We start from the raw sequence: 27113 nt of genomic DNA, 5'->3' as shown, positions 1-27113 counted from the left end.
ATGTCAACAACAGAGAACACAACAACAGTTATAGTCCATGAAGCCATAGATGAAGAATACGAGTGGGTTCAGTATAACAAACAGTTACGTCTCATTCGTTCGGTCAAAGATGACATGTACCAAATGCAAAGTATTTTGAATGCTCTTCGTTCTACAAAGCAAGCATACCATTGGTTTGAAAACCAACAGACAAAAGAACTTTTAGAAGAATTTCCTCATATGTTTGCGTCCCTCGGAAAACCGAGGAACGAGATTCCGTACGAAAATCGTAAAAATTTGCCAAATGGTTTGAAAGGATATTATGTACATAGACTTCTTGTAAATGCTGTTGCAATGTGGGCTTCACCTCGCTATGCTTGTTATATTTTCATGATGTTAGACGAAATTCATAGACAAGAACGTGAAGAGATGGAAAAGAAACTTCAAGCAAAAGATGAAGTCATTGAAGCAAAAGATGAAGTCATTGAAGCAAAAGACAAAAACATACAGAAAAGAATACCACGTTCGGTACCAAAAGGAAAGGAAAAGAACTATAAGTATATGATTTACACTGAAGAGATGGAAAATGAAGAAGACAGAGATATGGTTATGTTGCATTTAGTCAGAAGAAACAACAAAAGCTTTTACGACCTTGCTAAGATTTACAAATCTGACAGAAATTGGTTTATCGCGAAAACTTACCGATTTCAATGACACCGAATGAAGATGTGAAACAAATAGTTCAAGATACTTTACCTCAAACACACTATGATATGAAAGGTTGTACAATACTTACATTCAAAGAAGATTTGCCATTACTGAAAGAAAAGATAACAGAGTATTTTGACAACTTCAAACAAGCAGAGTAAATGAACCATTTATTTTTCAAGCTTGACACCAAAGATGGCTCAGGTAGCTCTATAAGGTAAATTGTCTTGTCAAATCCTTCTGGCATTCCGAGTCCTTCCTTCCAACAGGAAAAAAATTTCCTTCCGACAAGAAAAAAATTTCCCGACAACTGGAAAAAAATTTCCCGACAACTGGAAAAATTTTTCCTGTTGTTCGTCCGTAAACCATTCAAATTTTCGAAAATTGAGAACTTTTTTCCATCCGACAGGAAAATTTTTTCCATCCGACAGGAAAATTTTTTCCTTCCGACAGAAAAAGTTCTTCCTTCCGACAGGACACAAACGGAGGACTGACGTTCCTCTTCCTGAATGTCTTCCAAAGCCAGAAGAACCGACAGCCCCAGCACCACAACAGACTAAGACTAAACACTTACATTTTTCAAGCTTGACTTTTTACAATTTGAACTTTGTTCGCGTAGATGTGAATTCTGAAAGAAGTATGAGGGTCTTGTATGACTTTGTACTTCTCCCATAGTTCATGTCTGTCAAACTTACCTGCCATGGACTCTTTCATAAGTTCCATGAAATCGTCTTCGGACAATCCAGGGAAAAGTATGATATCAGTAAGTATTCTTTTAACATCCTTACTTAAACTCTTTGCTGTCTGTACACAAATGACAACTGAGATGTTAAAGTGTCTGAGCTTCTTGAGAATTCGACACATATCTTGTTCTCTGTTCTTTAACAAAGGATGAGAAGCAAAGTCATCTAAGATAAGAAGACATCTATGAGGGTATGTCTTCCAATCGTAAGATTGCAATTTCTTCGAAATGTATTCTATCTCTTTCTGTTTGTTTCTGAAGTGTTTCTTCTCTAATATTCTCTGCATTTCCTCATTTGGGTCTTTAAACTTCGAGTTTATATACTCATTTATAGCATTGTACTTCAAAACTCTTCTTTGGTACTTCTTTATCCAATCTAACAACTCAGAGTCTTTTATACATACTAACTTAGACTTCTTTATAATATCTTTGAACGAATTGACGGTTTGGTCAAATTGACCAGAAGTACTACAAATGACTACTAACTCATAGAATGGGTTCTTCTCATCTAGTTCTTGTTGTTGTGCAGCCATTTTAAGATAAGTGAAAGTCTTACCCGACCCAGGTGGTGCGATTAGACCTGTTATACCATTCTGAGCAAATAAGAACTTGTCATGTATAGGTTTTATCTGAGCATTTTCTAACTTCCTCTTGTTCTTGTTTAAAACATTCTCAAATTTCTTGTCAATGTCAGCAAACTTTTTTTCTAACATATTTTTAGAAAAATTAAAATTTTTATCTTTTAGAAAATGTCTAGCGATTTCGCTATCTATATTCGAGACAAGCTTTTTGACAGCAAAACATCTGTCGACCATAAAATCTTACATAGTGTAAACAAGAAAGGTGAATTTGTTCTAAAGTTCTGTTTCTGGGAATATGACAAGAACCATAAAACATTAAGCAGAGCAGTCTTAAAATTTGTCAATGACAGACTTGTTGACAGAGATGACGCCGATTGGAAAGATGAAGTCCAACAAAAGTTCTTAGAATGCAAAGAAGGCACATGCGCTGTTCTTGAAGATGAAATAGAAAACAGAATAGAAGAGCTATTAAAGGACAAAGAACTTTTACATAAATATGGTTCTGAGAAATTTGACATAACTCCACCAGAGAAGAAGAAGAAGAGAGAAAAGAAAGAAAAGAAAGTAGAAGAAGAGAAGAAAGAACCTGAACCAGAGAAAAAGAAATTTGACATGTAAAAATAAAATTTTATTTTTAGAACATTTCTGGGTCAATGTCAATGTTCTCTTCCTCTTTAGGAGCAAACACTGGCTTAGACTCTAAAATCTTTTTACCCAATTTACCTTGAACTTCAACTATCTTAGACTCATAATATTCATAGTCGTCTGCTTTCTTTGGTTCATAAGGTATAACAAGTTTGTATGCTTTGCCTTCTTTAAGGTTTGAGAACCTTCTGTCAAAATTTTCTTTGACTGCTAACAAACCTTCTATGTCTAAGTCTTCAAATTTCGCACCATTTTTAGTCACAATAGCAAACTTAACCGGTTCGATGTTCCAAACTTTGCTGAATGAAGACTTTTCAAAATGGTAGAAGTAAACATTCAAATATGCGAATGGAGCTAACTTATCTTTGACTTCTGTCATGTACTTGTTGACTGAAATATATTTCGTCATCTTTTCTATCGGATAAAAAAATATTTTTTTTAAATTTACTCAGAAAAATTTTTCTTTGTATATACGCCGTTCTGTATGTCTAAAAGGCTTTTGACATTTGCCAAGAATGTTCGTTTAGACGCTGGCATATAACCATACTCTTGACAATACTGTTTATATGAATCGTACAATGACCTTTCATCTAATGACACAAAGTTAGTCTCATCTATGAACAGTTCATATACACTCTTGTTTGCTTCTAACAATGTTTGTCTTTCTTCGGTATGTGGAATTTGTCTTGGATTGAACTTTGAAATATCTAATGTCATGAAATATGAGAACAAGTGGTTGTAAAAGTTAGGTGTCAAAGTTTCTGCTAAGTCGTCAAAATATTCTGTATCTTGCATATGAGAATCTGACGTTCTGACAACTACATATCTTCTGTCAGAACTTTCTAACTTCATCGAACGGCGTTGTTTGAAACCATGATGAAATTTGCAAACATTTTCACAAACTCTTTGGTCTTTATATTTTCTTTCAACAACTCTTTGTCTGTTATAAGACTCTTCAAAGCATCTGAGTTTAAAACCTTTTGTTGTATCTATACTTTGAAGTTTCGTTACATACTATAAGTTTCATATTCTCTATTGAAGTTAAATTTACCGCAGATGTTTTTCTAAGTTTGTCATATTCGGATTCGAATAACCTTCTAACAGTTTGCATAAGATATCTGTAAAGAAAGTGTTCTTACCAGTTCCTTGTTTTCCAATTATGATGAGAGCAGTTTCATTTTTAGCACTTGGATGTTGTAAGATGTTTGCAAACAACATAAGATATACTCATAGACTCTTTCGTTTCCATTGCATATAATTTCTTTGACATGGTCTAACCAAGCTTCTATAATATTTTCTTTCCATTCTACTTGTTCATATTTATATCCAGTGAAGATAGAATAGAAGTTTGGAGAAGGTGTATAGAACTTTATACCTCGAACTGAAAAATCTTCTAACTTTGACAATAAGATATCCCAAGCATCTAACATCTTCATGCCAACTTGTACGACTTTTATTTTCTTAAGTTTCTGTCTACATTCTTGTTCTGAAACTATTGTTGCTCTTGGTTTGTTAAAGACAACATCCCATTCTTTCATGACATAACATTCTGGGGCAGAGTCGACATAAATGACTAAACGTTTCAAATTCTCGACTGCTTTGTTATAGTCTCGAAATGGACACATATTTCTGAACGCTTGGAAGTCATAAAAATCTGAAACGTCTATTCTGTACATTTTTATAAAAATAAAAAAAAATATTTTTTTATTCTTGACTTTGTTGTTGCATTTGTTCCATTTGTTGCATTTGTTGTTCTTGAGCTATTTGTTGTTGAAGTTGTTCTTGTAGTACAATACTTTCACCAGTTGCATCTTCCAATTCGAAACTTTCTGCCGTCATTGACAAATACATAGGACATAAAAGTTTTACAGGAACAAAGTTTGCGTCAACTAAGGTTAAGTTTATGTTTGCTAAAGTGTTTGAGTTTACTAAAGCTGAAAACTCTGCATTCGAATGAACAATAGGCAAACCAGCAGAGAAAGTGTTGTTTATACGCATGAGTATCTTTTGGTCATAGTAGTTTCTGTCGACATTCGAATAGCACTTTGAACCTAAGTTTGAAACAATATATAAAATAGGTGTACTTAAAGTCAATGGAACAGACATTCCTTGTATGACACCTTTTCCTGTTATAGGAAACTGTTGGTAGTAAAAACCAGATATAAGTTTTGTATTATAGCTCATATCGTTTATAGTAAACTCAGTCGGACATCCAAACATAATGAAACCTGCTCTAGTTGCAGCACATGTTACATCCGTCCTTAAAGTATTAAATAAGTCAACAAAACCTGTTGGTGGTATATCTGAGTAAGTATCTTCAAAGAAGTATTTTTTACCATTCACAACAAAAAAGTCTTCTGGTGTCAAAAGAGCAAAACAGGCTTTAGTCGTCATTGTGTTTAAGGTTAGTTTACAATATCGTCCTTGAGGACTTTGTAAGTTTGTTGTTATAGAATTATATGACTCAGGGTTTTTAGTCGTAATAGTATAAACCACTATGTCTTCTGCCATTTACTTAGCAAATAAATTTTAATGAAATGTTGTGGTCGTCAAATATTTTTATGACGTCTGGGAAACTATATTTTAAGTTCAACGTTTCACCTCCTTTCATAACGTATATCTTGTCAATGACATTATATGAAACACCACAGCAAGCAATGTCGGGTTCTATTTCTTTGATGTTTATATCGTCTGCCTCTGTCAAAAGTTTCAATAGTTCTTTCAAAACTTCATGAGGTGCAATGACATATGAGTTCACTTTTACAGGGTTGTGTTCGACCAAGTTTAACATTATACCCAAAGCTTGACAAATCTTCTCCTGAGTTTTAAGTTTGTCTTTAAGTTGTTGGTAGTCATTTCGAATATCTGCAACAGAACTTAAGTCTCTGCTAACTTCAGGTATGTTGGTTGTTCTTTTACAGGAACTATTGTTATACCATCTTCGTCTTCGTATGGTTTCCCCACTTCAACATCTCTTTCTTTGACATTGACAACAACACTTTGACTGTTTGTTTGAGTTGGTGAATTTAACTTCACATCTGCCACCGCCATTAAACCTTTTGAAACACTTACGCTTCTATTTTTCGGAAATGACATTTTACTTAGAATAAAAAGATGGACGTATTTGAGTATCTCTTCGAATTGAAGCAAAACAAAGTTTACACACACAAACAATACATAGTTCATTGACAGAATAGTTCTTTATACAAACAATGGAAAATGTTATAGATAAGCAGTCTTTTGCTGAACCAAAATATTTTCATAAAGCAAAGAAAGTTGGTATACTGAAAATGGTTGAAAGTTCTTGACGTTGACAAAAATATAACAACAAAACTGACCGATATTTCTAAGGTAAGTTTTTAATACAATACTATGTCAAAACTGGCGTACTGTCAATATTTGACGGAGAGAAGTCAGTTCAAGAACAACTTACTGACCTGCTGCCAAAATCTGCTCGATGGAAGCTGTCGTTATACCAATCTGAGAGCCCCAGCAGGTTTCATCGAACGAATTTCAAAAGAGCATCTTCCGTGAAAAAGTGCTATTGGTTTTGTAAACTTCTTTGCTTTCAATTCATCTGGACCGTCTCTGTCACCAGTATATTGTATTTGAACTGTACCAACAGTTGAAATACCACCCATAAAGTCTTCTGAGTCAGCAAATGGAATGCCAAGCCAAAAGTTTGAACGGTCTCCATTTGTATATTGAGTTTTTGAGCTCCTGTATGAGTCCATTACTTTCACATATGGCATAATAGAAACTTTGCATTTTCAGGGTTAATGGTTGTTGTGAAGTTGTTGTTAAAGTTCATAGCATCTAATGTCAAGTTGTATGACCTCATATCCTCAACTGTAGAATATTCTTCTCTTGGATAATATTTGCCATCTATGTTTATATGATATTTAATACCAGGGTTGTAGAAGCAAGAATAGTCATTTATAGTTCGTCTGAACAGTACAAACATAGTATCTGCATGTTTCATTGCAGTTGTAAAGCAATATCTGTTCTTGCACCTGGGTCAGCACTTTGGTTTCCAACTTCACCTGCAAAGTCTTTGACAGATATTTGGTGTATAGGGAACATAAGTGGAACTGCAATATATTTGGCAGCTAAAGCATTTGAAATATCTGGGTCCAACATATAGACTGCAAGTCTGCTTTCTATTCTCTTGCATTCAAATTTTCGCATGTGAACTTAACTGGGTCCAAGCATCTCCAGCAGCATTGAAATAATAGTTACTTCAGTGTTGAGTTTGAGAAACCAAAGTCTAAGTCAACTTTGTTTTTGCAAAAGTCGGCGAATGACATTTATTTGTTCCCACTACTTCTGTAAGAGTGAATGGGTCTTGTGTTGGTGCAATGACTAATTATTTTTGCTGGAGTAAGTTCGATAGAAATTTTTCCTGCCCAGTTTGGCAAGTATCTTAAAAAACCTGAAGATGAGGAAAGATGACAAAGGAACTCTAAGTTTCAATTTTACTTTGTTACTGCTGCTGCAGTTTGTCCAGAAAGGTTAACATAAACTCCTGGAACGTTAGGGTCAAGTCTTCTTATTTTCTCAATAGTTGCATACTGGTCTGTTTGTTCTCTAGCTTGTGGTTGTACTGAGTTTCTCAAAGCGAACCATTCATAGTTTGCCCATGTTACTGTTTGAACTAAGTCAGAGTTAGAATATATCTTATATCCCATGAAAACTTCTGAGCATATTGGTATCCGACATAGAAAATTCCATTGCAACCTTTCTTGTCAGACAACTTGGCAGAAGGTTTTATTTCAATGTCTTGTTCCACGTATAAGAATGAGTTGTCAATAGAAATTATATGAAACCTGTCGCAAGCAATATCTACTGTTGTTTGAAGAACCTTCTCCAAACTCACCTACGTTTCCATAAGAAACAGCAGTTGTATATTCGTAAGTTCCAGGAACTATTTCTGACCTTCTAATGGCATTGTCGCATTCGTTATACCATTCGGAAAACATTTCCATTCATAGCATCCAAAACTGTTGGCGTTATATTCTGAGCGGCGTACATTCATATGAGTAAAAATATAGAATAGTTGGATTTATATGTTCATAATAGAACCACGGACCAAGCTTTACTTTCTTCCTGACTGAGTTTTTAACTCTTCTTTTTCCTTCGCCCATGTACCCGATGATCTATTACACAGCCCTTCGGCCGCAATTTAGTTCTAGATTACTCAGTTTTCTTATATGATAATGATGGAGAAACACCACGAAAGCCATCGAAAATCTGAAAATCATGTTTCAAAAACAAATTGACCTTGTGATATCTCGTGATATAAAATCTACAGAAGCACCAAAGATTATTAGTTCTTAAAGAGATTGCCAGAATTGGCGTAAGATTGAATTTTAAAATATATTGTTTATCATTTATGAATGTTTTATATTTGTAACTTACTCCATTTGATTTCAATTTGAATTAAATATTTTCGAAAAATTGTATATAACAAACATTTATAGATTTACATATACAAACTAATAATATACTACATTCATAAGAAATGTAAGAAAGTGTGATGAGTGTGTGACTTTTTTGTAAACTAGAATCATAACAATATTGAGATTGTTATTTTAAATTACATTATTTAAAAATATTTTTCTTATAAATACCAAAGTTAAACCAGATAAATGATTATCGGTAATTTAGAGATTGGTGTGTTATTTCAAGATTTAAGGAAGCAATATTATAGAATTCTTAATCTGATACTTAAAAATTTATTTAAAAAGGAAGACTTGTGAATTTATTACGCTAATGAATATGAATGCTAAATCAAAAACTGAGAATAAATATATTGGAGTGATGGAAAGTGTAAAAAGTTTATTCAGTTTCATATAATAACTGGCACACGTTAGGGATAAGAAAACATTTAGGAGATTATGGTAAAAGTTCCGAATTCTTCAAATCTAGTATGTACGAGAGAGTAAAAGAAATTAGAAATAATTATTTTCATGAATAAAAAATAAACTTTAAAAATTCATGTCTTACATTTTTGAATAATTTATTTTTTTATTTTGTATGAAATGAGTGAATCAAAATTCGTGACTGTAAATCAATTAATGAATAAACTTTCACCAATTCTCACCCAGGTTAAACAAGTAGACGTTTATTTTGATGATTGCGTACAAAGTTTATTTTATAAAGGTAAGTTTAATATTAAACCTATTGCTTTTGCATTTGATGGTAAATTAATCGAAAATTCAAAAAATTTGGGAATTAATTCCGGATATTGAATTTATAACAAATATTAAGGATAAATGGTTTAAACAACAAAACCACCTCACTAAAGTTCTTTTGTAGATTAATGATTAAAACTGAGGAAAAAGAATTTAACGGGTTTAAATATCATCCATGTAAAATTTTAGAACTTGGTAACGAAAAACTTCAGAAAAAATTAAACGCAAGACTATCAAAAGATAGAGTTGAAAGAGTAAATAAACTCGCTAAAGGTAATGGTAATGATGAAGAAGAATTTGATGAGTTCAACATTGAACTTTAAGAAACTAATGATTATTTGAATTTATGAAATCAATTATTTGATTCATTCTTTCTTCAATCTCTTCTATTCTTTTTGTTAAATCATCAATTTTCATTAATGAGGTGATTCTTGATTGAGGAATAGATTTCAAACTAACCACCCCCTTTTATTTTTGAAATTTTGAATCCATCAACTTTAAACATTTTATTCAATTTACATGTTGTCAATTCTTCAAATAATTTTTTATTATTAGCATAATAGTCATTAAATTCTTCAACAGATGAAAAAATTTTTATTTCAGTAATTGGTTTAACAACGTTTATTTTTTTGTTGAACATTTTCACTTTCATTTATTTCTTCCTCCTCTGTTTCATTTATTTTTAAAATCGGTTTCATTTATCATTAAATAAAAATTAGAATATAAGTGATGAAATATATTTTTTAATTAATATTAAATCAGAAATGGCGGCAGGATTCTTTAAAAAATTATGGGATGGAATTAAGAAAGCTGCGGGTTGGGTTCATAAAAAGATTATTAAACCCATTGCAAACTTTTTGGCACCAGTAGCGAAAACGGCAGGAACTATCATAGGTGGAGTATTAGGTACTAAAGCAGGTAATCCGGCGATGGGAGCACAAGCAGGTAACGCAATTGGTGGAATAGCTGAAGGAATACTTAATAAAATAGGAGGTAGATAGTGGAAAAATAAATTATTTTAAATTATTTTTATCTTAGTATCGGTTGTAGTCTTTGATAAACTTTTCTCCTTTATTTAAAACTTCTCTTATTGGGGCAGCTTTTGGTGTTATTGATTCAGCAACGTCACTAATTGCTTCTTTATTCTTAAATATCCAATTTGCTCCCTTCTTCAATGTTTCCCAAACTTTACTCGCTCCTCTTTTTACTTTATCCCACAGTTTCTTAAATATACCTGCAGCCATAGTTGATTATTTCATTAAAATTAAAAATTCATTTTCATCTTTTAATTTTGATTTTTTATTTATTAATAAATGACGACTAACTATTTGGTGCCAAACACTAAACCGATTAATGGAAATGTGTTTCATTCATTCGAAAAGATAAATGAAATATTCGCAAAGAATGACGGTAGAAGATATTATAGAGAACTTGAAAGTTCATGCTATGACTCTGATGCTCCATATTTTGATGATAAACAAACTCATTTAAGAATTACAAATCCGGCTCATGATGTGAACCAATTAGGTGACACATATATTAAACGCAAAGTTAAAGCAACTCTAGTTTCAAATAAAGCTTTCACATGTGATGCCGCTTTTAAATGCATGCGTTTATTCGTTGGTTACAAATCATCAAATCAAAGCTTTAAACAATTAGAAGTAGAAACCGAAAGAGGTGATGCCGGTTATCTTCAGATGGATTGCGCCCGTGAATCTTTCGCATTTGCAACATATAAACCAAAATCAGAAAGGAAAGTTAAAAAGTTTGTTCATTCGTTATATAATAATGTTCAAAATATGATAACTCAGTATGTGGTAAATATATTGACCCTTCAGAAGTTTTCAAGAAAGCAAATGAAGAAGTTGATGTCACTTTTGATATGATTATTCCGGTAAATGATTTGTTAGCATTTCAGGCGTTCGATGATTATCCTAAATCATTTGGTGATATCATTCTTAAATATTATGTTTTCAGGGATACTTTAGTATTTTGTCAGGTTGACCCGTTAAGAGTTGCTGATTTACAAAATTACGTTTATGAAAAGATAACTGATGAAAATTATGAAAAGATTATGAATCATGTTTATAAATATGATCGCAAATTCCAACAAATCGGACTTCCTACCAAATTAATTACAAGCTTAGCCGCTACATCTGCTGAGGCAACAGTTGATGACGTTATTATTTCATGCACAAAGATGGAAGTTTTAGAGGATAAATGCATTACACCAGGATACGGTTTAATTGAAGAATCAGTTAAAGCAATACCACGTTTATTTAGTAAGGAAGATCCATTCATGATTCCAGCTCAACATATTGACGTTCGTTCACTAAATGGAGGTTGCATCACTCCTGAAGGTATTAGCTCAGATTTCTCATACGCTCTTCATAATGTTACAGATGTTGTGTTAACATTTCCGAAGAATGCAATGCAAAGAACAGTTTTAGAAAATCCAATGCTTCGAGGTCTTCAGGTCACTATAGATTCCAGAAACTTCCCCGATCAAGCGATGACCACAGTGGCGACATATTCTTTACACGTATGCTTCAAGCTTCTGATTTAGATGGAGTGAATGAATGCACAGAAGAATACGAGGACTCATTAACTAGACCACTGAATGCAGATGATGGCATGCCATTAGCTAGAACATGGAAAGACCAAACTTCATTCTTATGCACTATTCCAGTTCAACGTGATGGAGCGGGTATATTCTTTGATGGATTAGAAACTTTCAACTCACAAGTTACAGTACAAGTGAAAGCTTATCCAATCATTCAGGGTGAAAATGACACTTACTGTTCAAAGTGACAAATCCTCCTCAGGTTTGGTTTACTAGGACTACATATTGGACATGGACACGGATGAAGGTTTGAAATATCATCCAACAGGTACACCACCACAGTATAGAAGTTCATATGATGAAATATTGATGAATAGAAATGTTTAAAATTATAAATTTATTTTTGATTAAATGGATTTAAATTCATCCACTCCTTATGAAGAATTAGCGGGAGTATATAATACATACGTAGATGATATGATTAATGAAGCATTGAGTGATAATAGAAATGCTCTATCTAAGGAAAAATTAATGAAAATTCCATATTCTGAATGTTACTTAAATTCAATCACTGCAGCAATTGGTAAACAGAATAAAGGTAAAACATTAACGATATTAAAACAAATTATCATTATTGCTAACACTTCCCCCTATTCACATGTGTTAATTTATATCAACCGTTCAGGTTCACCTTCAGATGATACATTTGAATCTTTAAAGCATTTAATCAAAATTCCAATTATTTATTTATCACAAGAAGAAGCAGAAGATTATTTAAAAAACTTTTTAATGTATAAAGAATTATATAATACAATCAAGAAGCAAGGATTAGAGGATAAAATTATTGATAAACAACGGGATGAATTATTTGAAACACTTTCTATTTCAAATTTTGATAGAGAATTTTTGCATTCACTCATTTTTCTAGATGATGCAGTGAAATCAAAACTAATAACAAATGAGAAATCATATTTTAATCAGTTATTAACTCAATGTCGACACATTCAGTGTTCATTCTTTATGGCTGTTCAATATTTCAAAGCATTAAGCACAAACATTAAATCAAATCTATCAACACTTTTCATTTTCAGTGGGTTTAGTCGTCAACAGTTGAACGTTATGCTTTATCAAGTGAATTTACCAATGAGCATTAATGAACTTTACACACAATATCAGCAATTAGGTGAACATGGAAAAATAATAGTTGATTTAAATAAAGGAAGTGTTAAATTTGATTAACTTTTTATAATTAATTTTTATTTTTTATTTATAATTAAACATGACAGAAATGGCAAATCTTCTACAGGTTCCATTAAAACAAGGAACAAAAAAAAGGGTGCATATAATAGAACTATGAAAGTTCCTGATGGAATGAAAGAATTAGTTCATATTGTTGCTGGTCTTCAAAAAGATGTTAAACAAATGAGAAACGTTTTAACATTACCAGAAGCTCAAGCATATGCCAAACGTCAAGGTCCAAATTGGGAAGCACACGAAGCAGACATTACGGGTCCAAATGGAAAACCTGATGGTATAAATGAAGTTTTCGTTACTGATGGTCAAGGTAATATTAAAGTCATAAATGGTTACAAATTAACTATAACTGATTATCCTAAACGTAAAGCATATAATGAACGTTATCCTATGCAATTTGATGAAAATGGAAAAGCTGTTAAACAATACATTGGAGAAGGTGAAAATGGTCCAATTAATTCATACCGTTATAATCCATATTCTTATTTCAATGAAGAATTAAATGCTATTGAAGAGGGACCGGATGGATTACCACGATATTCTAACCAGTTTGATGGTCAATATGCAAATATTAGACCTGAAATTTCAGCTAAGAAATTCTTTAAAGTTGCTTTATTCGATCCAGTTTTCGCAAATGTTAAAGATGAACTTAAACATCAATTCCAACCAATTATAGTAGCAAGAATTGCATCAGGTGCTTTATCTCAAGCATTCAAAGATTTAATTAAGAAACCATTATATCAGCAACGAGGTTTAACTTATGATTTAGTTAAGGAATCAGATAAAAGAAAATTTGAGAAATCAGATGATTATAAGAATGCAATTAATGAATATATTAGGTCTATTAATTACAATGAACCAGCTAAAAATCAACTTCAAGAACAAATACAGGGAATAATAGATTCAAAACTTCCAGCAAAATAAAAGTTTAAATATATTTTTTTATTCGAATATAAATGAGAAGACGTTTCACTAGTCAAAAGAACACTAACGCAAAAGCAGAGATTACGGTTGGTTATAACGTAAATGATGATAAATCACGAATTATTCAAAATGTTAAAGTTAATGTTAGCCCTGAATTAACAAGGTCAGCAACTCAACCAAATTTATTAACTCGTGACTTACCGAAAAGGAGGAGGAGCAAAATAAAGAAGATGGAGACCCAATCATTTTATCTGAACCCGGTAAAGAACCTGTTGAAATTCCCACTTATCCAACATACCCCCACCTCTTTCATCAAACATCGAGAACCCATATAAAATAGACATTAATTCTGAATTAATGAAAATTTACCGTGATATAATAATTAATAATTATGATTCAATAATAAATTTAATTGATCAATCCGGTTTAATTATTTTACCTTATGAATCATTAATTCACATTATCGCCATTCTTTGTGATGTTCAAGATTCAGACGTTAAGATTCAATTTTTCATAGATGATGAGGTTTCATGCTGCGGAACAGTTGCAAAAATAAATCCTATAAAGGATATTAGCACAATTAAGATATCAAAGAACGGAACAACAACTGAACTTCATTTAACATATAATGATATTTATAATAAAATAGTTGATGAATATAAAATATCACTTGAAAAATTCTTTGTTAAGGCTATTTAATATTCAAGCATTAACATTATCGAATAATAATCCTTTGAATCATAATCAATAATAATTGACCTTTCACCAGTTTCTATCGTTTGTTTTATTTTTTTTGTTCCCCACTATCCGGATCGGTCATTGTAATTGTTTTTGTTATAGTATCAGCTTTATCTTTAACTTCAATCTTTTTTCCATCGGGATATTTAAACCAAAATTCCAAAAATTCGATATTGTCAATCTGTTCATATTTTAATCTATCAATTACATTTTTAATACCATCTGAAAATCTTATGAAATGGTCATTATATGGGTTTGATTGAACTAAATTTGAATGAAGTGAAATATAACCTGTTGATGAATATGACACTGACTCATATTTTCTGAAAACACTAAAATTTATAACATGAATGAATTTCTTATTCGTTGAATTTATGAATTCTTGAGGTAATCTTATTCTAGTTTTATTTATCACTGGAAAATAACGCTTTACCATATTTTTAATCGTAATAAAAAATGTCAATTATCAATATTATTTCGAATAATACTGTGAATTAAATTTAACAGTTAGCGGAATTTATAATGTTACTCTCGTTTCTGTGAGTGGTAAATTTAATCCCATTCTTTTAGACCCTTCAGATTATATATCATTTATTAAAGATGACCATGAAAAAACGTATGATATGTATATAAATAATGTGATAGCGAAATGGGATATTAACATGATTTTAAGTTATTTAAATGAATCATTTATCGTATGGTATGAAGAAAATTTTAAATCAAAACCCGATAAACTTTTTGAACTTGATGAAATAAATAACCTTATTAAATTCCCGCTGAAAATTAAATTTTGTACTCCTCATCTTCGTTCATTGTTGGGGATATTAAATTTTGAAAAAGATGTTGGGGATGTTTTGTATTCTGACACTGGTTCCAATTTCATTTTAATCAAATGTGATAAAGTTAATACCCCAATGAGATTTTCACATCAAACATTAGACCCTAACTCTTACCCATCAATACAAAACATTTTATCCATCAACTTAAACACATTTTCTTTATCATATCCGTTTCAATTATCCGGGAATTCATTTATTCTTCATTCAAAAGATTTATCAAATATTAAATTTAGAATAACTGACCTATTTGATTGTGATTTAGAATTTATGAATGAAATATTATGGCAATTTCAAATAGAGAAAATAGCTGATGAGATAACGGATTAAATATTTATTTTTAAATCGTAATAAATGATTAAACAACAGCAACTTAAGGCGCAAAGCGCCCAGGTCCTTCAGACCATTACATACGCCATATATGCATATAATTCAAAGACGGCAGAACAAACGCAAAGGTTGAAATATGGAGATTTGGAGATAGTATTGAAAAATGACCATTTCGAATTCGTTTGCAAAGGTGGTGCAGTGATATCAAATATAAAAGAAATTTTATTTATGAATTCAAAAATTAAAGGAATAACGGATGATATAACATCAATTCCACCAGAAGAACAGAGATATTACGCATTAAATGCATTTCCTAAAGTTTTGAAGATTGGAAGATTTAATTTAAATGAGGAATTCATAGAAGGTTTCCTAAACGACATAATGAAGAAGGTGGATAAGGAATATGTGGATAGTGAATTAAATAAGAAGGCAAATTTGGTTTATGTTGATGAAAAAGATAATGAAATTAAAGAAAAGGTTGAATGGTATCATGAATGGACATCGGAGACTTTTAAAGTTAAAGCTGATACAGGATGGGTTTCAGGATGTTTAGACCTTAAAGCAGATAAAACTTATGTTGATGAAAAAGATAATGAAATTAAAGAAAAGGTTGAATGGTATCATGAATGGACATCGGAGACTTTTAAAGTTAAAGCTGATACAGGATGGGTTTCAGGATGTTTAGACCTTAAAGCAGATAAAACCTATGTTGATGAAAATTATGCAAAGAAGTCGGAAGTAAATGATGTGATTACAAGCATGAAAAATGAAATACTTCAAACATTATATCCTGTTGGTTCTATTTATACGTCAATGAATTCAACAAATCCAGCAACAGTTTTAGGTTTTGGTACGTGGAAGCAGATTGTAGATAAATTCTTATACTGTGCTAGATATTCAAAGCAAACAGGAGGTTCGAAGAAAATTAAAGAAGCAAACCTTCCACCGCACACTCATACAGGAACGACAAACTTTTCTGGCGACCATAGCCACTCATTAAGAGACCACCCATTATACAACTCAGAATATAAAGCTGGCAATGATGTTTTATCTCCATCTTATAACAATGCAGCAAAAAAGATTTTTCGACCAACTGAACCAGGAGGAAATCATTCACACACTTTCACAACAAATCCAACAGGCTTGGGTAAAGATTACATGCCACCATTTGTGACTATATTCGCATGGTACCGCGTTCATTGAATGTGCTTGAGCCCAGACCTTTGGATCAAGGCTTACCGAATGAACTAAATATATTTTTATGTCTGTAATTAATTAGGTAATGAAGTAATGGATGAACTGCAGAAATAACTGATAACAAAATTTTATTTTTATATAAATGGATACCCCACAAGCTCAAAATTTACCACGAATCATAACAAGGGAGGAAATGATAAAAATGATGCAAGAACGAATTAAAAACAACAAACCACGAAAACCGAGAAGAACCCGGAAGGGTTCGGGAAGAGGAATAAAAATTAAATTTGGATTGAGTTTAAAAATTCATCTTTATTAAATTCATCTCTTCCAATCAATTTATTTATTCTATTAAATTCTTTTATTTTTGCTTCACTCAGTTTAAGGATTGAACGGTAAGTTTCTAATTTTTCGATTATTTCTTTCCTCTCTTTATCGTTTTCAGCCCCACCGCATTGCGGCTTCTTTTTGTAATAGCATATTTTTGATTTAATTCTGTTTAGTTTCTTTTTATATTCATTGTCTGGACTCTTGGCTGCTTTGTTGTCACTCATTTCTTACGAAATAAAAAAATTAAATATTATTTAAATATAATGGAGTAATAAAATAAATCGGAATTTCTATTAATTTATTGTCAACTTCAACTAATGCATTGCCGTTAATATATCTAACAAATTCAGCTATTGTGTCAAATCTTCGTCTTCTTTTTGTCATTGATTTATCAGTTTTTCCATAATCGAGATGAATCAAAACTTTATCCCCTTGTTTAAAATTCATGAGCCCCGAATTAATTTGTTCACGTTTAACATCATTCAACCTTTCCATTTGCTTTCTAATATATTCCCATTCTTTTGAAATATCATTTTTCATTTCCACTGGTTTCATGTTTATAGTTCTATGCCATGTATTATTGTAATAATATACTAACTGTTGTATGATGGAGTCATGATTTCCATCCCAGTATATCTGACCGTTAACCCTAACGCATCTCTAAGAGTTCTCATTACCGCATCAACTATTTTATTATGAAACGTATATGGAGAGGATGAAAAGAAAAAATTAATTTGTGGGAAATAATGAGCCATAGCTGCCTGAAATCCTTTATCACCATCACCCCTGATATTATCTACTCTTTCATGATCTAGTAAGTATTGTATAGCTCTTCTTGTTTCCTGTTCTGTTTTCCCTTTCACTGGAATGCAATATAAATATCTAGTGTTAATGTTAATGGCAAATAAATAAGTAACGTTTCCTTTTGAATATTCCAGATGATCGATTTCGTATGAATATGGATATGGAGCAAATGAAGGGCGACTAAATTTTTCCTTTAACGGTTGAATTTTCGGGTCAATTGGTTTATTTAATATCTTGAAATCCTTTTTAAAATCTTTTTGCTTCTTTAATGTTTGAAATGGATATAATAAAGTGAATGATGAAGGATTAACTGAAGGAGGAGGGGTACTGTCGTTGGAGGTTTTGGTGTTGCAAGTGGTTTAATTTTATCTGCTTTGATTTTGGATTTCATTCCCCCTTCATTAATTCTGGATGTATTCTATTCATTTGTTTTAAATATGCTGTATATAAAGGTTTGATATACTTTCCCGCTTCGAGTTTATGTTGAAGGATGAATTCCAAAAGTTGATCTTCATTTAAAAGTCGGGCTGAATATGGTTTAACTAATGAATCATAAATTAAAGCTTGTGCTTCATTTATGGTCTGAAGGACCTGGGCGTTTTGCACCTTTTGTTTTTGTTCCTTTGTTTTTTGCGGCTCAGATTATATAATTTATATAATTCATCAATATCTTCTTCTGTTAATACTTTATTTTTGAAATCTTTCAATTGTTTAAGTTGTGATTTAGTTTTTCCCTTTGTATATTCATTATTTTTAATTTTGTCTTTAATTTTAGAAATTATTTTATCATGATATTTCAAAATTTCATTTTTATAATATGGATAATAATAATCCATATCATCACCCGTTATATTGTTATTATGTTTTTGGAGATATGATTTTAATTCATAATAATTAAGAAAATTTTGATTAAGTACTAAATCATCAATTAAATTTTTTAAATCTGTGTTATCCATTTATATAAAAATAAAATAAATGTTTAAGGGTGCCCACCTCTTTGAATCATAGTATCAAAACCATTATTTACATATTGAATCGCATCATTAACGGTTCCTTTTGTCTCTTCTGTGGCATTTTATTAAAAATAAAATTTTAAATTGTATTAAATAAATGGCATACAACATCCATTTTCACAACATACAGCCTTAGTGTGTGCTCCTGTTAATGCAGTCTTACCGATTGTTAAGCGAGTCATTGACCCGTTTTTAAGTTGTAAATTAATATTCTGACCATCAAATATCACTTTATCATTTATTATATCCAAATAATTTTTAGGTGTTAATTGTTTATTTTGTCGTAAACTAACACCTTTCATTTTTTGTGCAATCTTTTTAAAATCACTTCCATCAATTGAACCGTTGAATGATGTATAACACTTAGGGCATAAAGCAACCATGTTATCACCTTGTTTCTCAATTGCTAAACCCAATAACTTCTTCTCATGTGCTTTTTCTTCAGCTTTATTCTTTAATTTAGGTTTAAATTTCTCATCAAAACAGAAGAAATCAAATGGTGCGAATTTGAAAATGTTTTTATCATAAAATTGTTTATCGGTAACAATTGCTTGAAATGCTTGAGTGTTAGGAAGATTTGGGTCGCCAGCGATTGCCCAATAAGATGAATCAGTATCACCTTCAATGAAATGAAAACGATTAACATTCATGCATTTATACATAAAATCATAAATGAAAACCAAATACCAGTATTTAGCATTATCTAAAGTGAAGAATGCCTCTTGTAAACATGTATCACATCTATAAAATCTATCTTTAAGCATCACTTGATATGTATCTTCACCTATTTCTCTTATGTTTTTAAACTTATTTGACATACATGCAACGCGTGCCTTCTGTGCATTCATTATTTTAGTCTTTGCGTAATTTTGTGTATTCATTGCATCGTAACCATATGATCCATTAAGTGAAATCTTGCAAAATAAACTTTTTCCTTTATTTCCTTCTAATTCAGCCTTTTGTCTTTCGTTCATAAATTTGTTCGCAAATTCATTAAAACAAGTGTTTTTAGTAAATGTTAAAATTGATTGAATGTCATCAATGATAAAATGAAATCTGTCTATTAGATACCAAAGATAATAAGAAGAAAATGGTTGATATTGGTTGTGTGTTGATGCTAACTGAGTTAATTTCCTCTGTTTCTGGTCAACTGGTAGATTGTTTGATTTCATGTAATTATACATAAAACTGCCAATTGTTTTTTCATCTGTGATAATATCTAAGTTTCTTATTATCGGTAAAAAGTTTATGTAATCATTAATGTATTTTTCATCAATGTGACCCTTTACTTCAGCCACGAATAAAGTATTTTTCTTCTTAATTATTCCCAGTGCTTTTGCTTTCTTTGTTGCTGTATCACAAATGATAACACCATTCAATCTTCCCGGCATATACATTTTATGGTCAGTATATTGAATGAAATCATGAGGATTAGATGAAAATGATGAAGGATATAATGAATTAAAATCAACACCAACGAAATGAGTCATAATGTTGGTGGTGTCCTCATTTGATACAGTTTTAGTTTCTGGATTATATGAAAGTTTATTAATGTGCGTGATTCCTTTAAGATTTACTCTATGTTGAACATTTGATAAACCACCAGTAATTCCATTACGGAGAATGTGATAAGCTTCAACTGAATCTAAAGTCATTGGTAAATTATTTTTTAATGCATAATTTCTTAAATTGATTCTTAAACGTTGAACATCTTCATCTTTATTTGATTTTACGACATTGCAATAACAACACATTAACTGACAATTTTCTTTGGTATGTGGTTTTTCATTATCGATTCTATCCAATGTTGGTTTATTTGCATATGTAAACGCTTTACCACACATTTTGCATTTAGATGAAAGGATTAAATCGTGATAGTATTGAAAATCATCCATTGAAACATTATTTTTAGTATCCCTTTCTGCTTTTTCATCTTGTTTCTTATATGATTCAATTTTATATTTCCAATACTTTTTCGTTAATTCAAAACTTGATTCTATCTCTTCCTCAGGATATTTTTCATTAGGATTAAAGTCTTTATATGCTAAAGCGTAACGAATCATTGAAGCATTCGATGATAAAGAAAGATTATGAAGCATGTCAATTTTATAAACAAATGTTTCTTCAATAATTTTATCGATTGGGTCAATCATAATTTCAACATCTTTATTGCAATAATGAATAAAATATTCTAATCTATTCTTAAAATTTTTAGCATCATTGAGATATATTTGATAATCACTATCTGATATAGTTTCTTGAGTTAATGCTGAATAAAATGAATCTTTCGTGAATGGTTCCTTTATATAATTCTTCTTCGTAATTCCCATGTGATGAATTGATAAGGGAAAAAGGATTTAACACGTGATTTATTGTTTCCGAAATCTTGAGTGAATTGGTCTAATGTCCCACCCGCTATATAATTTCTGATGTCAATAAATCTCAATTCATATGGAACGTTTGTTTTCTTTACAATGATTTGCTTAAATTGTGAAGATGAACCCAGCATTGATTTTATTTTCCATTTTGCAGTGTTTAAATCACGAAGAATTAAATTTAAATCAAACTTTCCCGAATTAAAACCTATGATATTCACTTTATTGAATTCCTCATCTAGAAGTTCTTTAAATGCTTCCTTCTGTTTTTCATTTAATGTATGGACAAAGTCCCGCCGTTTGCGACTTCAATAATTCATTGTATTGTCATATTTGATTCAACAACTAATGAACAGGTTGAAAATAAAAACTCAATCCAATCAGAAATAAAAGAATCACTCGAAGTTAAGCAAAAATTCCTCGTATATGTTTTATCGTTTAATTTAACCGTTGATGATACCATGAATGGTTTTAAGTAAGCGTTCAAAGTTGCACACTCAGAAAGTTGTAATTCTTCTTTAGTCTCTAATGTTTCAAAGTCAAAAGTAATATAATATCTTGTCGGTTTATAATATTTCTGCAAATTGTGAGCTAATAACCACTGATATATCTTCTGTTTCGTAATATGTGGTGCATATGGTTGCTGTGTCTTTTGCAATGAACGTCTTGAATTAATCTTCCATTATTTTCTTTACATTTCTCACAATGCTTTAAAAATCTTCTTTGGTTTTTCCTTTCTGGATCATCACGGATAGAATAAACTTCTTCTTTACAATATGGACAAACTTTATAGCCGGTGAGTGCTTCAACGTCTGTTATTCTGTCAGCGTGAAGTTTTCCACATGGACTCTGTGTTAATAAAATATTTACTGTTTCAAATTCTGGATCTATCATTATTGATTCCACTAATGGAAAGTCTACCTTATTTATGTCCACGTCTTCTGGTTGAGGATCACAATAATAGAAATCAATATTAACATTTAACATTCTCGCTAATCTCTCACTTTCTGATGAAATGTCAAACCCTTCATATGCATCTATTGCTTCATTTAAATAGCTTCTACGAGTTTTAGGATTAACACCATCAGGAATGTTATAGAAGCGTTTAAATAACCTTCTACCTTCTGCTCTAATTTGATTATCATTCATTTTAGCTGTTCCGTTTTTGTTCATTTATGTAAGAATAAAAAATTAAAAAATAAATAAAAATAAAGTTTATTTTTTAAAGCCCATAAAATGAATTAAGAACACATAAATTTTTATCATCTGCGACGTGACGAATACATTTTAATTTACTCAAGAATGCGTACCCTGATACATTAAATCTAATTCCTGTCTTATTTAATTTCACAACTTTGAAAAGGAATGTATGAATAGCTATAAAATGATGAGAAGATGTTTTATGGGTTGCTTCCATTTTTTCTGAAATAAATGAATAAATATAATGCTTATACGTTTTCATATCTTTTATATTCTTAATAACGAATGGTATAGACCTTTCCACTTCGTCTTCCTTCGGTGCTGTTCTTTCATATGAAACATTATTGGTATCTTCAATAATGAAACCACAATCACACAAAATTTTATAGTTCCAATGGTTTCTTTTGATATTTTATCTAATAAATCAAAAACTTTATCAACACCTGTGCATTTATTTAAATAATAATTTGTGTAAATATCATGATCTTCTTTCTTAATCGTATTAGTTGCATATGTCACGTTTTTAAGAGCTTTTTTGAATTTTTCGGAATCTAAAGGTGGTGAAAGTAGGATACAGGGTATTCTTCATTATCAATAAATTGTAACTTATGTTTACGAATAAATTTAGTACCTTCTTCTGAAAGTGTTTCGTCTATTTCACCATCTAATAAATTTTGTGTTGATTCTGAGACATAATTTTTATATCTTTCTTCATGAGATTTCTGAACTTCTGATTCTGAAGCTGGGATATTCATTAAACCCTCTACTTCATTTTCATTATATTTTTCAACTTCTCTTAATTCCTTAATTTTTTCATCTATTTCATCTCTTATTTTTTCAGTCTTTCAATTTCATTGTATTCATCATCTTTAATCCGTTCTTCATAATATTCAGGGAAAACATCAGGTTCTTTAGGTTTTTTCTTCTTCAGATGTGGGATATAAGAAATTTATAACATCATCTTTATTCATTTTTCCATCATAATCTAAATCATTTAATAACTCCGCGAATTTTTTACAATTTCTTAAATAATATTTATCAACTTCATAACCCACCTCCTCTAATATATCCTTTATTTCCTCGTTTGTGAATCCTAATTTTTTAACGTTGTTAGTTTTGACGCTCATTTCATACAAAATAAAAAAATAAAATAATAAACATAACTAAGTTTTAATTTTTCGTAAGAATTTATTTCTAATTTCTTTTACTCGTTTATGAGGTCTTTGATTATGACTCCATTGATTCCATTCAGGATTTAAACAATGTTTAATTAATCGCGGAATATCTGACATCATCTATATATAGCTTCTTTTATAAAAGATAAAAAATAAATTATTTTAAAATTAATGTTAATTTTTTAATGATTTATAAATAAATATATTTTAATGCATCGTCTATATATAGATGTAACAAAAAAAGTCACTAAACCCGTCATATCCTACTACTCTAAATGTTTTCTTATCCCTAACGTGTGCCAGTTATTATATGAAACTGAATAAACTTTATCTTTATCTTTACACCTTTCATAACTTCCAATATATTTATATCTCAGTTTTGATTTAGCATTTTCATATTCATTAGCGTTTAATAATTCACAGTCTTCCTTTTTAAATAAATGTTTTATGTATTCAGGATTTAATACTCTACGTTTATATGCTCCTAACTTAGTTCTAAAAGTTTTTCTACAAAATTTAGGAATTCCATCCTCTTTAATGTCATCAATGATTTCCATTTCATTATTTTCAATTTCTTCTTCTCGTTTATGAGGTCTTTGATTATGACTCCATTGATTCCATGAAATTAAATATTCTTTATCATTATATTTATACCTCATTAGCTTATTTTGGCTTTCATATTCATTTAATAATTCACAATCTTCATTTTTAAATTGAAGTTTAACCCATTCAGGATTTAAATGATGTTTAATTAATCGCGGAATATCTGACATCATCTATATATAGCTTCTTTTATAAAAGATAAAAAAATAAATTATTTTAAAATTAATGTTAATTTTTTTAATGATTTATAAATAAATATATTTTAATGCATCGTCTATATATAGATGTAACAAAAAAAGTCACTAAACCCGTCATATCCTACTACTTTTATCTTTCTTTTATGAAATTCTCATTCTTTTCACATTTATCATTGCTTTATGATAATCTCTTTCTTTTCATATTTATTATTGTTTTATGAAATTCTCTTTCTTTTTATGTTTATCATTTTTTAATGAATGCCCTCTTAGTATTGCAATCAATGGGAATTCAATAGAAATAGTCCAATTCCTAGTTGAGCATGGTTCAGATGTTAACACGAAACTTATTCTCATCCTTTTCATATTTATCATTTTTTTATAGAATTCTTTTTCATTTAATATTTATCATTGTTTTATAGAATTCTTTTTCATTTAATATTTATCATTGTTTTATAAAAAAAAAAAAAAAACAAAAAAAGGTAGTGGGGCTTCCAGGCACTTCGTGCCTTCTAGCCCTGATGTTGATGTTTAGTATAAATGAAGTTTTTATTCGGAGGACTCTTCTTCTTCCTCCATTGCTTCTGGGAAGAAGCCTTCTTCTGGGTCGAAAACATTATATAATGTGTCGCTTTTCACAAATTATATATGTTTTCATGTTTTGTCACTTTTCTGTCACTTTTCAGGTAAAAACATTTTTATTATTATATATAAATGAATTTTACAAAACCTCCGTTACCGTTCTTTGGAAATAAGAGTAGATGTAAAGATATTATATTGAGAGAACTTAAGAAACTACCGAATGGTCTAACATTTGTAGATTTGTTCGGTGGAAGTTTCTATATATCCCATTTGTGCCATATTAATATTCCCAGACTCAAAGATTATATGCAATGACTTCGACAACTATATGAACCGTCTCAAACATATTCCAGACACAAACAATATATGAAAGAGTTAAAAGAAAAGATTCAGATAGGTAAGATGGAACGTATACCATTAGATAAGAAAAATATTGTGAGAGAGGTTTTGAAAAAAGCAGAATATATAACTGGGATAGTATATCTTGCTAGACTATTATATAGTGGTGCTATAAGAGTTCATGACATTGAAACACTTATGTCAAAAGTTTTATATCTTAACTATACAAATGTTTTCAAAGAGGACATAGAAAATATATTGAGGGTATAGAGTTTGTGAGATGTCATTGGACAGATTTGTATGAAAAATATAAAGACAAGGAAAATGTTTTCTTTATAGTGGACCCCCCGTTCTATAACACATGGGATTTTCAATACCAAGTAGACTGGACTCTGAGAGACTCTTTAGAAACTTTAGACGTTTTACATAACCATCCATTTTTACTTTACATCCGATAAAAGTGGTTTTGGAAACCGTTATGAGATGGTTAGAGGACATACATGACTATGAGTTTATATATGACAAGATAGAATATTGAGAGAGGTCCTATAAACTGGAGAGAAAGTGTCATAACAAAGAAATTTTATTAGTAAGTAAATGTGGTTTGAAATAGGACTACTTGTTTTAGGTTTTTCCATTGTGTCATTTATTTATTTGACGTGGCAGAAAAGTACAGAGAATATGAAGATGAACCAATGCCTGCAAATGTTCAGCATATGTACTCGTAAGAGATATTTTTATCTAATATTAAATGGACGCACAGAACTTAGCGAATGCACAGCAACCTGGACAACCAAACCCAGAGAATATTCCAAATGAAGTTAGAATACAAACTGCAATGGCAAACTATGGTCAAGTGCCAACAGATGTAAAATGCAAACTGCCATGTCAAATGACGCTGCGTTAGGTTTGCCACCAATGGTATGCAAATATGAGATGGAAGAGTTTTATACAAACCCTGAAGTGGGATATAAACAAACTTTATGCAGATGACGCAAACACAGGAGTTGACCCAGAATATGTTTTCTACCAGAGGAGAAACAGAATGTATGAGCTCCAGTTAAAGAATGCTATGGAACTCAACAGAAACGTAAGAGACTAGGCGGACATTAGATTTTTACATATAGTAAAATGGGTTTCTTCAGTAAGATAGGAAACTTCTTTCGAAATGTTGGAAGAGGTATATGGAATGGAATAAAAACCGTAGGAAGAGGAATTTGGAACGGTGTCAAAAATATTGGTAAAAGAGTAGGTCAGTTTGTTGGTATTATACCTAAAGACCCTGAACCAGAAGAACAAGCTCCTGTTATACAACAGCCTGAACCTGCACCACAGTCTAGTTGGCAACCAAATCCAACACCTCAACCGTATTAAAAAATTATATTTTTACCGTTCGATAGTAGTTGTATATGAAACTAAGTTCTAAGTAAAAACGCATGGTATAATGGAATTATTCTTTTTCTTCCATCTGTAGTAACCATACTTGAAAGTCTGAAATACTTCCACTTGGTGGTTCGTATAACTTTGTAGGTTTTTCGTAAAAGTCATTCATCAGACATAAGAAAGAGTTTTGCGCACCAGAAAATGAAGCATGAACAATAATAGCATCTGGGTCGAAAATATTTCATATGTTCCATTAGGGTTTTTCGACTTCATAAAAGTCTGGGTGTACTGGATATGCTGCAGGCTGATTTAAACATCCTCATAAATCTATACCATGCCAAGTTGTTATATTTTGTAGAAATATAAACGTTTTTCTCCAAGGTCTTCTATTTTATTGATTTTAACAGTTGCATTTTTCCTGTCA

General features: G+C 30.8%; 14 protein-coding genes and 6 pseudogenes across 20 annotated transcripts, besides 2 other annotated features; 6 read left to right on the top strand and 14 right to left on the bottom strand.

Annotated features, from left to right (window-relative positions):
* Window positions 1-7630: part of a mobile genetic element that runs on past the window's edge.
* On the top strand, window positions 541-848 carry TVAGG3_0951850 (annotated as a pseudogene). Its single transcript has one exon. A coding segment is annotated over exon 1 (308 nt).
* On the bottom strand, window positions 1267-2142 carry TVAGG3_0951840 (protein of unknown function, DUF4106 family; the record flags this gene model as incomplete). The annotated part of the gene is made up of 1 exon (XM_051253276.1): window positions 1267-2142. The coding sequence occupies one exon, from the start codon at window positions 2140-2142 to the stop codon at window positions 1267-1269; it is 876 nt and encodes a 291-aa protein (XP_051078850.1).
* Window positions 2179-2628, top strand: TVAGG3_0951830 (uncharacterized protein; the record flags this gene model as incomplete). Its single annotated transcript, XM_051253275.1, has 1 exon — window positions 2179-2628. The coding sequence occupies one exon, from the start codon at window positions 2179-2181 to the stop codon at window positions 2626-2628; it is 450 nt and encodes a 149-aa protein (XP_051078849.1).
* On the bottom strand, window positions 2645-3064 carry TVAGG3_0951820 (protein of unknown function, DUF4108 family; the record flags this gene model as incomplete). The annotated part of the gene is made up of 1 exon (XM_051253274.1): window positions 2645-3064. One exon carries the CDS (start codon window positions 3062-3064, stop codon window positions 2645-2647), a length of 420 nt encoding a protein of 139 aa, XP_051078848.1.
* On the bottom strand, window positions 3100-4280 carry TVAGG3_0951810 (annotated as a pseudogene). The gene has a single exon. A coding segment is annotated over exon 1 (1181 nt).
* TVAGG3_0951800 (uncharacterized protein) lies at window positions 4360-5166 on the bottom strand (the record flags this gene model as incomplete). The annotated part of the gene is made up of 1 exon (XM_051253273.1): window positions 4360-5166. One exon carries the CDS (start codon window positions 5164-5166, stop codon window positions 4360-4362), a length of 807 nt encoding a protein of 268 aa, XP_051078847.1.
* On the bottom strand, window positions 5533-5751 carry TVAGG3_0951790 (uncharacterized protein; the record flags this gene model as incomplete). The annotated part of the gene is made up of 1 exon (XM_051253272.1): window positions 5533-5751. One exon carries the CDS (start codon window positions 5749-5751, stop codon window positions 5533-5535), a length of 219 nt encoding a protein of 72 aa, XP_051078846.1.
* TVAGG3_0951780 (protein of unknown function, DUF4106 family) lies at window positions 6126-6407 on the bottom strand (the record flags this gene model as incomplete). Its single annotated transcript, XM_051253271.1, has 1 exon — window positions 6126-6407. One exon carries the CDS (start codon window positions 6405-6407, stop codon window positions 6126-6128), a length of 282 nt encoding a protein of 93 aa, XP_051078845.1.
* TVAGG3_0951770 (protein of unknown function, DUF4106 family) lies at window positions 6634-6843 on the bottom strand (the record flags this gene model as incomplete). Its single annotated transcript, XM_051253270.1, has 1 exon — window positions 6634-6843. One exon carries the CDS (start codon window positions 6841-6843, stop codon window positions 6634-6636), a length of 210 nt encoding a protein of 69 aa, XP_051078844.1.
* TVAGG3_0951760 (uncharacterized protein) lies at window positions 7131-7343 on the bottom strand (the record flags this gene model as incomplete). The annotated part of the gene is made up of 1 exon (XM_051253269.1): window positions 7131-7343. One exon carries the CDS (start codon window positions 7341-7343, stop codon window positions 7131-7133), a length of 213 nt encoding a protein of 70 aa, XP_051078843.1.
* Window positions 7631-9878: 2248 nt separating the features above from the next.
* Window positions 9879-10093, bottom strand: TVAGG3_0951740 (annotated as a pseudogene). The gene has a single exon. A coding segment is annotated over exon 1 (215 nt).
* A 69-nt stretch (window positions 10094-10162) lies between these two features.
* On the top strand, window positions 10163-11583 carry TVAGG3_0951730 (annotated as a pseudogene). Its single transcript has one exon. A coding segment is annotated over exon 1 (1421 nt).
* Window positions 11584-11949: 366 nt separating this feature from the next.
* Window positions 11950-23618: a mobile genetic element.
* TVAGG3_0951720 (uncharacterized protein) lies at window positions 12784-13222 on the top strand (the record flags this gene model as incomplete). The annotated part of the gene is made up of 1 exon (XM_051253268.1): window positions 12784-13222. A coding segment is annotated over one exon (439 nt), but the record flags the coding sequence as incomplete, so codon positions are not given.
* Window positions 15519-16697, top strand: TVAGG3_0951710 (keratin-associated protein family; the record flags this gene model as incomplete). Its single annotated transcript, XM_051253267.1, has 1 exon — window positions 15519-16697. One exon carries the CDS (start codon window positions 15519-15521, stop codon window positions 16695-16697), a length of 1179 nt encoding a protein of 392 aa, XP_051078841.1.
* TVAGG3_0951700 (uncharacterized protein) lies at window positions 16973-17245 on the bottom strand (the record flags this gene model as incomplete). The annotated part of the gene is made up of 1 exon (XM_051253266.1): window positions 16973-17245. One exon carries the CDS (start codon window positions 17243-17245, stop codon window positions 16973-16975), a length of 273 nt encoding a protein of 90 aa, XP_051078840.1.
* TVAGG3_0951690 lies at window positions 17265-18781 on the bottom strand (annotated as a pseudogene). The gene has a single exon. A coding segment is annotated over exon 1 (1517 nt).
* On the bottom strand, window positions 18928-19812 carry TVAGG3_0951680 (DNA/RNA polymerases family; the record flags this gene model as incomplete). The annotated part of the gene is made up of 1 exon (XM_051253265.1): window positions 18928-19812. The coding sequence occupies one exon, from the start codon at window positions 19810-19812 to the stop codon at window positions 18928-18930; it is 885 nt and encodes a 294-aa protein (XP_051078839.1).
* On the bottom strand, window positions 19857-20733 carry TVAGG3_0951670 (DNA/RNA polymerase superfamily; the record flags this gene model as incomplete). The annotated part of the gene is made up of 1 exon (XM_051253264.1): window positions 19857-20733. A coding segment is annotated over one exon (877 nt), but the record flags the coding sequence as incomplete, so codon positions are not given.
* TVAGG3_0951660 lies at window positions 21297-22362 on the bottom strand (annotated as a pseudogene). The gene has a single exon. A coding segment is annotated over exon 1 (1066 nt).
* Window positions 23619-26437: 2819 nt separating the features above from the next.
* Window positions 26438-26680, top strand: TVAGG3_0951640 (serine threonine-protein phosphatase family; the record flags this gene model as incomplete). The annotated part of the gene is made up of 1 exon (XM_051253263.1): window positions 26438-26680. One exon carries the CDS (start codon window positions 26438-26440, stop codon window positions 26678-26680), a length of 243 nt encoding a protein of 80 aa, XP_051078837.1.
* Between the last annotated feature and the right edge of the window lie 433 nt (window positions 26681-27113).

Source organism: Trichomonas vaginalis, chromosome I (assembly GCF_026262505.1).
Source record: "Trichomonas vaginalis G3 chromosome I, whole genome shotgun sequence".
Classification (NCBI taxonomy): Eukaryota; Parabasalia; order Trichomonadida; family Trichomonadidae; genus Trichomonas; species Trichomonas vaginalis.
This window is presented reverse-complemented; position numbering and strand designations above follow the sequence as displayed.